The following is an 11,896-nucleotide window of genomic DNA, read 5'->3' as shown; positions in this document are numbered from 1 at the left end:
AACCTGTATAAAAAAATAGTGTCACGGATCCGCTTCATGTATATAAATTACAATGTTATATGGTATTTTGGGGACTGTAAAAGCACTACCCTAAGATATAAACTATTATCCCTCATTTGCATGCAGAAAATTAATGAATTTTTTGTTCAATTGTTGTTGTCTTTCTGTTCTGTTAATGGAAGAAAAACAACCCCACGTACGCACCCAAATGCTACAATTGCAAAAAAGTGATCATCATCTAATTAAGAAACGAATTAAGTACTCCTCGCTTAATCACAACTTAGAAAAACCTCACAATTAATGTCCAAGTTATTAATTAGTTCCTCTTATGGAATGAATCAATATAGCCAAGCAAGTTATTGTATACGTAAGTAGCTTGTAGTTCACTTACGAAAAAAAAAAACATTGTACTAAAACGTGTGTTAAAAATTGTGTGAAAAAAATGGTGCCATAAATCCGCCTCATACTATATATATTAAGAGCATATTGCTCCTTTACACCAAACTTTACTAGAATGCGCGCATGCATGGTTACCTACCCCTTAGATATGCATATCCTTAATTAGTTAGTTCCTTACACATTAGAAATCAACTTGACGAATATAACTACGTTAAGTAAACTTCTGAGTTCAATATTCTTCTATAGTTTATTTACATTTATGAATGGATCAATAAGAGAGTATTTTAAGCATATGCGTACACATCTCAAAAATTGCTAGATAATGGTTGTCGCATAGGGCAACTCACTAGCAGGGTTGAAACCTCTGACATTTAAGTATCATCTTCTTGTGAGTTGCCATACTCAAAATCTTACCAGCGTTCTCACTGTCAAGAAATCACATTGAAGATAAGTTGTTGTGCTTAAAATTGCGGACGAGTACTTCAAGTTACAACCCTAAGAGGATATGAGAAAGTAAGAAATATGCCACTCTATTCCATGTAGAGACACCTTCAAACATTGAACCAATTTAGCAATATCCACGTGTCGAAGAAGCTTAATTAAAAATGGAAAACATATGAACTTGAACAAACGTGACATGTATGGGGGGTCCCAATTGAATTTGTGGAGCATCAACATATGGCAATTTTAAGTTATATGCAATGTGTGGGAAAGCAAACGTGGGTTAAAGCGATTCGCCCTTGAACAAAAGCTAAAGATTTGGATCTTAAAAAGCCAAAACTTTAGGACATGCCTTGAAATATCTTTACCATTATGTACAAGTTTAAGGAATATGGGTTGGTCCACACGACATATTCTCTGCATGATCCATCTATATCCATCAACTAAATGCATACCACTTGAAAACCCTAATGACTAATTGCAGCAAGTTTTCGTGGGGCTTCGAATCTCTCTCTCTCATAGAAAGAAGAGACATTTTTGTTTTGATCAGCTAGTGGTTTACAATCTTTAGTCATCAATTCGTACGAATCAAAGCAGATTAATTAAGGCTTGATTAATTAGCAAAAATATAATGCCTTTGGGGCTAAGATTTGATTCATAGGCATGATTTTAACTAATGTCATAATTCTCGAGATTTCATAGAGGAGGGCCAACGACCAACTATTAATTGGTCAAACATCAAATATTGTTCCTTAATCCCATGCTAACCAAACACATGCATGATGCTTTTATAACAAAAAATCTCAGTTCAAATAGAAGTTGAAACACTCAATTTAAGTTATACTTTATTCTGTCATGTTTTTGAAGTGAGACTTTTTACATTTTTCGAAGTAGTTTTATGTTATATAAAAGTAGTTTTATGCATGATTAATTAACAAAATACATTTGTTTAACAATGTAATTAACAACCTCACAATCACAGCACATTCTGAGTTTGATTCCTGACTCTGGTGAATCATACGATAGTGGCAAGAGGAAAGCTGAAATGTCTCTATGAGTCTTCTCGGACCCAGAATGATGGATGCCAGCCAGCAACTAGTCTCCTTTTTCGGAAAAAAAAAATAACCTCACAATCAAAATACATATAAATGTGAGAATTCCATCAATGTCACTAGGTGGATTGTTGTTTCCAATTGCTATTGATAAGGACAAGCAAAACGAGCATGTTCGGTATTGTTGTCCATACAACAATATAATGAATCACACTAAATTAAGATTGCATTGGTGCAGATGTTGGTGGATAATAATTTGCAACGAGGACAACTCAAAAACTCATCACTAGCTGTTCTTCCTTTTTAGGTTGATGGATTTTAAAGACTCTTTCTCAACTCCACTATAAACTGTTTTGAAAACGATTTTGATGTAATCTGTTTTTGAAAACAATTTACACCAAAAGAAAATTTGCAAGGTGGCTCGATTAGATGGTAAATTAATTAATTAAAGAGGAGATCTAATTAAGTGGAAGCTTTAATTAGTTATTCGACTTTAAGTTTTGGTGAGATATAATTAGGTGAAAGTAAAGATTCGTGATCTTTCATACTAATTGTCATATAAAGTTTAATTATAATTAATTAGAATCGAAATGACAAGACTACTGAACCAAAGCCATGCATGGATTTACAGTTTAGATCGTATCATCTACATATTGCTTACGTACGTAACTACTTGGTCTTAATTAATTAAACAATGGTTAGTGGATATGGTGGATTTGACCCGTATGTAGTCAATGTCATGTATGATTGTTAATGATGTAATTAATCTTTAAAAACCAAGATTCGGTTTCTCACCTTAACTTGCTTAACCTATTGATTAATAATTCGTTAAATTTATAAGATAAATATAATTCGTAATCATGTGGGGGAGTGCGTTGCCGCTGCTGCTGGTCCAATTGAGAGGGTTCACACTGCGATGCATGCTGAATTTTTTGCAACTCGAAGAGTTGCACTACTGGCTCACACCCGAGGTACGTTGGAGGGAAAGTTTCAATTCGATGGAGACGTTGCGTTGATGTTGGCTGCCATGGAGGGGCGAGGGGAAGATACATCTATTTTCGGTCCTATAATTAATAACTTGCGATACCTTCTCTGGCGTGGCTGAATTCAGTGGTTAGTCATGTCTAGCGGGAAGGGAACTCGGCAGCTCATCGCCTTGCTCGGATGGGGATTACCAGTGCGCATAAGGTTGTGTGGTTTGAAGAGCCCCCAGATTTAATTCAAGATAGTATTCTAGAGGAGGGATTGTAAACTTACTTTATTGTTAATTTGAGGATAGATCTCTTATTGTGCGGGACACTCTTTTCCTTCGATCGGGTTGAAATTCCTAGCAAGGTTTTTATTGAGGCCCATCATGCACACTATCCTCAGTTTGTACGAATTCTGATTTGCTTAATGAATATCATACATTTGTTCAAAAAAGAAAAGAAAAGGTCTCATGTAATATATAAATTAATAATTTTTTTTATTTCTTTACACCTTTGATATGAGAAGTCAATCACTACTGTTGTATGTATGCTATGTTGTGTTACTATGACTTTTGTTTATTTAAATCGAGTTTTAGTTTGGTTAAATTTTCATAAAATGAAAGAATAATGCTAGGGTGATCAAATTTTTAAACTAAATGATGTGGATGTATAAATAAACAAAGTACATCTATTTTTGAAACAAATAAGTAGATTCATGAATTTTACTTTGTTAAACGAATATCTAGAATTGTTAGTTTGTAAAACAAGAAACATATACAATGTACAAATATTTAAAAAAGAAGAAGGAAAACCTCGATAAATTAATTATTATTTATTCAATAATTAATAGTTTATTAATTTATCGATTCTAAATTAATAGATTTTTTTTATCACAGTGCTGTTAATTTATAGAAGTTTAACGGTACTGTCTTTAATACTTGGTTGGAGAAAGTATTCTCATATTCAATTTACAGTTTGTAGTAAAATTGATACTTAATTACAATTGACTGTTGTAGTGACGTAGTTATTATGGCGCATGCACTTGCACGTGTGCTTTATTGTATGGAGAATAATTTTTCTTTTGTGAAATAGTATGCAAATTATGTGTAATAATACAATTAATTTCAATCAGACTTTTTCAAACACCAATGACATAAACTATTTGTGAACTTATGTCAAATTAAAGTTGTTTATTGACATAGACTAAATTTTATAAAGCGGTATGAATATATAGGCGGCCAACACGGCTTAATTTGAGTCTTGGTGAATGTGAATTACACGATATTAAATAGGAAGAAGCAAAAATTTATTTCTTAGTCTTTTCAATCTCAAAAAGATGAACTGTCACGACAAAGCCACCAACTAATCTTCTTTTTATAAAGAAAAAGAGAATATATAGTCGGTAATAAAGTAACACGTTGAACATTTATGCAAAAGTTCAATCCACAAGCTTTTATAAATAGTCAAAACATTATTTTACAGTGTTCATGAGCCAAAGATTTACTTACGTACTTTTCATATGTTGGATTTGAGAGTTCTTTCCTAGTACCCCATTTTACTGGCCCCAGATACACTATGCAAACCACGCCTTACCTACTTCCATCACTACTCACACCATTCTACAATTTTTCATCAGTGCAATGCATATATATTTTCACTAATTATTCATAACCACTAGCTTAGCTAGCTTCTTTAGTTCATAATGGATTGCGTGGGACAACGTGGCATGTGAGTGGTTTCTTCATTTCGAGAGAGAGCTTCAAACACTCCGAAAGGTCAATAGGCTCCGCCGGTAACCACCTGAATTGATGCAAAAACCTAGCAAGCCACAAGTGCACTGTAGCTAAACCCAACGCTTTACCCGGGCATACTCTTCGACCCGACCCAAATGGTGCAAGCCTGAGATCCGAGCCCATTATTGACACGTCCTCCTCAATGAACCTTTCAGGCCTAAACACCATTGGATCCTTCCAAATGGATGGGTCGTGGGTTATGGCCCACATGTTCACCATCGCAGTTGTGCCAGCTGGGATAAAAACTTTGTCCACGTGAACATCATGGATTGCCAGACGGGCCCATGATAGCAGTGGGCCCGGAGGGTGCATTCGGAGAACTTCCTTGACTATGGCTTGTAGATACGGCAGGTTCGGAAGGTCGGAGTCTCGCACGTGCCTCTTGTTCCCCACGTGTGTGTCAAGTTCTTGTTGTGCTTTGGCTTGGATGTCTTGGTGTAAGACTATCCTTGCCATAATCCATTCAAGAAGTATTGCAACCGTGTCTGTCCCTCGAAATATCATTTCCTGGATAATGTCACAAAACCAAAAGACAAAAGGCTTCGTTAATTATGCACATAAAATCTTATGGTGGTACTAGGAGCTAGCAGATCAAAACTATTAGGGAAACAAATCTTAATTATATTAATTTAACCTCATATTAGCACTTCCAGCAGAGCTAGCAAAGCACCAAGAATATAGAAAGGAGATCAACGTGTATAGCATAAAAGAGAGATAGCTCATATTCTCATATAAAACTCGTATGGAATATGATTTAATCATAGTAAATAATTTGTGAAAGGTTCCCCATCATATTATTGGGGTCATTTTTTATTTGAACTTGATGGTAACGGAGTCCAAATCAATTTTCTTGATTATGTATTGACATATATTTGATTCAATAATTAAAAATAAGTGATAAAAGACTATTGAATCAAATTTAGTAGTCAAATATGTGTCAATGTTGAGACATACATATTCAAGAAAAACCGACTCTAAATAGAACAATAATATAATTTAGAATCTTCTGGTCAAATGCCATGTTAGCTAGCTAGGGTATGGTCTTATTATGTCATCAATCATGACTAAATAGCTTTTGCTGCTAAGATTCGACTCCATTCAGTCAGCAGGATTTTGGATTCTCACATTTCATAAAGTCATCCGATCTATAGGGAAAATTATCCCCCATAATTATTGATCTGTCACTTAAAAACAATTTTTCACATTTTGAAAAAAAAAAAAAAAAACTCAACAATTATTCACATGCATATAGACAATCGTTAATTTGAAAGTTGATAAGTTTTAGTGTATGCAGATCAACGTTAACAGTTATTCACACATATAAATTTGTTATATATATCCAATTTTATGAATTTTTGTTTACTGAAGATGTCATCAATATTATATGATGCATACGACATTATATAAAGTGTGTGTATATATATATATATATAAATAGTTGCATATATATTGAGAAAATATAGTGAATTATATTAAGAACAATTTAAAATTGACAGATTTTTTATTGCTTACCCATAAAACAGCCACCGTGTCTGAATCACTTAGTTTATCTTCTTCCGGCAGAGCTAGCAAAGCACTGAGAAAGTCACTGCCGCCACCAAAATCTCCTGCTCTTTTTCTTTCCCTCACAATTTGCCCCACCACAGACTTCACCTCAGCCGCCAATTTGTGACACTTCCTCTTCACACCATAAAAGTCCAAAAACCTCAAGGGAAAATAATCCTCCAAATTAAACCTATAAATCAAGTCGTACCCTTCTTTGACTAGCAACATTAGCGTTCGATTCGTGCTAACCTCCTTCTCTAAACCTAAATAATTAGTGCCAAATACACTCTGGATTATGTTATCCAAAGAACCCTTCTGCAATATTGCTTTCAATCCCACAACCCTATTTTCCTTCATCTCATCCCAAATTTTCACCACCATTTCATCAGCCACCTGTTGCCTTAGGGTTTCTAGGCCTCCGATTCTCCTTGGTGAAAACATATGCACAGCTGCTATGCTGCGCAGGTGGCGCCAATATGTTCCTGAAGGAGCAAACCCTATGGCGCGTTCAAACATTAGCAACTTAGCTGAGTGCTTGATTGGGCGGTCGGAAAACGACGAGCCTCCGAGGATTTGCCTAGCAGTGTCCGGATGGCTGCTGATGACGACACGCGTAGTGCCTAAGCTGAATGCCATGAGCCTGGTTGCCTTGAGGGATGTTGCCATACTGGAGAGTTTTTGATGGGCAAGAGAACCCATTTGATGGGGTAGGAACCCTAGTATAGGCCACCCAGCTGGTCCTCGGAGGCTAGACTCATTTTGAGAGTTTTGGTCATGATTATAACATGACCATGCAAAACCTCCGGGAACGAGCCAGTGGCCCAGAGAGATGAGGAAAAGGTTGAAGAATGAGAGGAGGAAGAGAGTGAGAGTGAGAGTGAGAGAGTTTGAGTACAACGTCGTAGCTCCAAACCAAAAGACTATGATTAAAAGGGTTGCTAGCATGAAGAGTTTCATAACTATTTGAAGTTAAGTGGGGGAATTCTAAAAGCCAGTGGAATTACCTAGAAATGGACATTTGTCATGAAGATGGAATGTGGGTTGATTTGTATATATAGTATGTGGAAAGTTCACTAGGGTTAAGGGTCTAGGTTAGTTTGTTAACCATGGTTAAGCATACTCAAACTAAGGACCATTTCTATCTTTGTTAAGATTTAAAATGGAATATTTTTTTTTATATATTATTCATCTTAAAAAATGTTACTCGACCTTATTGAATTCTTTCAATTGTTATATATTATGTTATTCATACCTTGTTGTTGGTGTACCATAAATGTGAAAACATATCAACAATCTTGTCCACTCACGTGTATAACACGTAGAATGATAATAATACTCGACGGTTTATTCAGTGCACATAAGGATTTTGTGCCATCAACAATATACAAATTGAAAAGATTAAATTATAGAAAGTGAATTTATGTCAGTTCAAGAATCTTACGTGAAACCCACATTTGGAAGCATATCCCACCTCCAAATCAAAATCACAATCACGAATCCAAGCCTTTTGTTTTTGTAGATTTTCCGAAACCAACTTGACGTTTGAAGATCCAAGAAGACCATAAACGACCATATACATTTTCTGTTCAATGTATTCATTCAGGGCAACGAGTATGTGTTTGAAGATATATTTGTTCCAACACAAAATATGTATTAATTGTTCTCATGAAAAATGATAAAGTTTTATTAAATGTGACAATTATATAGTGTTATTATGTTGTTTATCTTATATTATAATATGGGTGTGTTGATATGTTTGCGCTTGATGAGTAATTATCAGTTTTTGTGATGGAGTTGTATGTGCTTTTTTTGTGATGGAGTTGTATGTGCTTAAGGTCAAAATCACAATCACGAATCCAAGCCTTTTGTTTTTGTAGATTTTCCGGAAACAACTTGATGTCTGAAGATCCAAGAAGACCATCAGCGACCATACATTTTCTGTTCAATGTATTCATTCAGGGCAACGAGCATGTGTTTGAAGACATATTTGTTCCAACATAAAATATCTATTGTTCTCATGAAACAAAATAAAGTTTTAAATGTGACAGTCATATAGTGTTATTGTGTTGTTTCAGTCATATAGTGTTGTTGTGTTGTTTATCTCGTATTATAATATGGATGTGTCAATATGTTTGTGCCTGATGAGTAATTATCAGTTTTTGTGATGGAGTTGTATGTGCTTAAGGTTGAATTGAAATTTTACATTGGTATATTGGTATATGATATTTGAGATTATATTGTTAAAAGCTTTTGTAAATATCATTCAGTAGAACGATAAAGTTAGTGGATTAAATATTAGTTTGTTAGGAGAGGAGAATTAGAATGGATTGAACTCGCACCAAAGTGCATAGGTGTGGTTGTTTTCCGCCACTACGGTAAACCACCATTGATTGTAAATATCATTAGTTTTTATGCCAAAAGAGTGTATATCTTGGTGGTACATAGCTTTGCTTGCTTTACGGTGTGATCGAGAGGGTTACTTTGCTAGTCAGAAGATGGTTATATGTGGCGTCTAAATAATGTTAATTTAGTATTTGTTGATTTTCCATCAAATTTGTAAGGAGTTGACAATTTTTTCCTTGAATGTTAATTTTAGTCAATCATCCCTCTTAAACTTTTATAATTCGTCATTTTTTCTCCCTTGTAAGGAAATTGACACTTTCTTACAAGTTCCGGGGGTGAGAAATCGGCTAACACCTCATATGATAAACTAGATTTTGCAGTTGTTAGTAGAGTGGTACTCGTTTTTTCCTCGTTCGGAGGCTTTTTACCAAACAAGGTTCTCCCAAAGGCCTCCTTCGGTTTTCACAAGTACTCGCAACATGTCACATAGGAAATTTGTCGTGAAACGCCAAAGCACACCAAGAAACAGCCGGCTGTCACATTGGAAAATATTGTTGAACCCATTTACCATGTGAAAATAAAAGCCAAAGTCCATAGAGTAGGCAAAAGCAGCTGGACCGCATCAACTCCAATATGACCATTATCCACAACCCCGCCACAAGTTTGTGGTAACAATTTTTTCTGCTTAGTTTAAACTTAAACCCAACTAAATTAAATTATATAAACGGTCGCTTCAAATTTCAACCTTTGATTTGACGGCTGTGTTTGTGGTTGTGTGCTGGGTCTCGGGGGAGTTGGATTATCTCCCCTATTTTTTTCCTCCCGCTCCCTCTTCTTCTATTTGAACAGTTACGGTTAAGTCACGTCAACATCTTATATTAATTTTTTATAACAAGAGAAAAACAAAATGTAATTGTATTAAGATACGTAAATTGCAAAATAACAAGAGAATATATCAATAAATATCTAGTTATACTTAAAAAAATGTAATTGTATTAAGATAAGTAAATTGCAAAATAAAATGAAATATTATAAAGTATTAGAATTAGAACATATTGAAATAATGGGAGCAAATATATTGAGTGTTCATCTAAGTATTCAATACGTTTCTTCCAATTTATTGAAAAATTAAAATCAAGATTTGTTTTCTATTTAATTGAGAGTCGCAACCTAGACAGGTGCTAGGCATGTCTAAATGTCAATTCTTAATTTCAAACACTTACAAATTAATTAACACGATACCCAACCGTCTACTACCTAAGTGAGACCTAGGTGGCTCTAGCTAGGAGTTTTCCAAACTGTGAGATAGAAATGGATCCCCTCCTAAGCAAATGGTGAGGATCCTCACACAACACGGGTTATTGAATTTTGATCCAACAGCCCGTGTTGTGTGGTCATGAGGATACCCAACATTTGCTCAGGAGAGGATCCAATTCCCTGTGAGATGACACCTCTTGCGAAGTATTATTATTTTAATCCCATTCGATAATAGGGGCAACTCTGCCAAATTCTCTCTCCTATATCCCAGCATAGCAGCATAAGACCTTAGTTGATACCAAAATTATGTTCTGGGCCAAAAGTAAAATTGTGGGCAGTGAAAGATGGTAGGGAGCTGGATTGGTAATTCAAGTACAATTTCAACCCTTTCTTGGTCTGAGCCCAGCATTTAACCTGATAAGGATGACCACAGGCCCTTTTAGGAAAAGAATTCTCATTTTACTCAAAAAATGAAAATTGGTTATGGAATCTATTTCACATCCAATTTCCTGTATTGTGAGTCTCGATCATCTTTGTAAAAATCAATTCAATCAAAAATCATTTACCCATTTAATAATCAAGATAAAAATTTCAATATTTCTCTTTCAACACTTTGTTCGTCAAATTTTTTGAACTCCATTATATGCCTCGAATATTTCCAATTTAGCCAATACTTTGAAATACGATCCTTAAGGTGCAACTTGAAAAATAAACAATTCAAGTCGTTAAAGTTAAATATGGTAGTGCGCTCCACAACTAATCCCATTTTTATAAACAAAAAATAATAAAAATAAGGTCACCCTTCCCTTAAAAGCCTGCCGGATGACCAATCCAAGTATCCAACCCATGATCATGTTGCTATTTATCTTTTGACAATCAAGCATCTGACATTCTTTTTCCGAGACATATTATGATGTTAGACTATTAATCTATAAATCTCGCCCTTAGAGGAACAGCTCGTATGATCAGTGATTCAGATCAACAGTCTCAAAACGCACGTAAAAAAATACGCGCGACGCAACAAATTGATGCAATTTCAATTCCACTGCAGCCAAAGCATTGGGTACAAGCATGATATGTTCCTGTTCCCGCAAAATACAGGTGCAGAAAAAGCAAGTTTTCATAGATCATTTTGTTGAAAGAGACACAGAGTAGACAGAAAAGACTACAAGAGATATCCATCCATCCCTCCCACACTTTAATTCCCCAAGTTCATCAATGAGCAATATATTGGCTTCCAAATCCAAATATAATAACCAACCTATCCAGCAAGATGTCTATTACGCAAAGATCCACTGTCAAGTATAATATCAGCTATGACTCTGTCACACACTGCAGTTCCGTCATACGTAGCGGACCCCACGAAACCACATACTAATTAAATTAATTAACAAGTAAAACCATCTTTAGACTTTAATATCCAAAGCCAAAAGCTTTGCCCTCCCTTTGCCAACCAAAAACACAGAATATAACGCATTTGCTATCAAAATACATACAAACCTGTACTAACCAAACCAGTTTTCGAGAGGATTTAGCCTACGCGAGCATCCAATACTTGATTTATCAATCAATTTGGAGGTTGCTCTCAATCCTAAAGCACCCGATATCATTGGAGCCTATCACCAATGCTGCACATCAAACTATAAACTATAGAGGAGGCAAAGCAAATGACCATAAAGTAAACCAAATTGAAATCCCACAACGCCGAAGGAAGATGCATGGCGCCTGTCCTCCTGCAAAGTCTCATTAAACTTTGAAATTATTAAAGATCATGAGGACTCTACTTTGCACAAAGCATGAAAGGCAGATGCTAAACAAATCAATAAAAACTTTTGCAACCTAATATCTCCTTATTGGTGAAAAGAGCCATTATAATGGCCTATGAGGAGTGTTTAAAAAGAATTAAATCTCAGACAGAGACCACCAATTGGTGTTCAACCAACGGGGATTGACCAAAGAGGACCCTATTTTAAAACAAAAAACACACATACACAAAAAGTAGGGAGTCTTTGCGACAGACTATATTTTCCATAGTCCTATAAGGCTCTCCCCAATACTACCAGACCCTTCTGGGAGGATCGAAAGAATAAACAAACCC

The 11,896-nt window shown here is 35.3% G+C and overlaps 1 protein-coding gene across 1 annotated transcript; it reads right to left on the bottom strand.

Annotated features, from left to right (window-relative positions):
* Positions 1-4,285: 4,285 nt before the first annotated feature.
* Positions 4,286-7,223, bottom strand: LOC103452139 (cytochrome P450 78A5-like). The gene is made up of 2 exons (XM_008391634.4): positions 6,166-7,223; positions 4,286-5,160 (listed from the first exon to the last, which is right to left on the bottom strand). Exons 1-2 carry the CDS (start codon positions 7,153-7,155, stop codon positions 4,558-4,560), a joined length of 1,593 nt encoding a protein of 530 aa, XP_008389856.1. The 5' UTR covers positions 7,156-7,223; the 3' UTR covers positions 4,286-4,557.
* Between the last annotated feature and the right edge of the window lie 4,673 nt (positions 7,224-11,896).

This window comes from Malus domestica, chromosome 13 (assembly GCF_042453785.1).
Source record: "Malus domestica chromosome 13, GDT2T_hap1".
Classification (NCBI taxonomy): domain Eukaryota; kingdom Viridiplantae; phylum Streptophyta; class Magnoliopsida; order Rosales; family Rosaceae; genus Malus; species Malus domestica.
The sequence above is the reverse complement of the archived record's forward strand: the minus strand, read 5'-3'. Positions and strand labels throughout refer to the sequence as shown.

Bases quoted from the DNA above. Each gene is read 5' to 3' on its own strand.
- LOC103452139 (XM_008391634.4), bottom strand. From the start codon at position 7,155: ATGAAACTCTTCATGCTAGCAACCCTTTTAATCATAGTCTTTTGGTTT. The intron at 5,161-6,165 runs GTAAGCAATAAA...GACATTATCCAG, and splicing joins ACACGGTGGCTGTTTTATGG to GAAATGATATTTCGAGGGAC.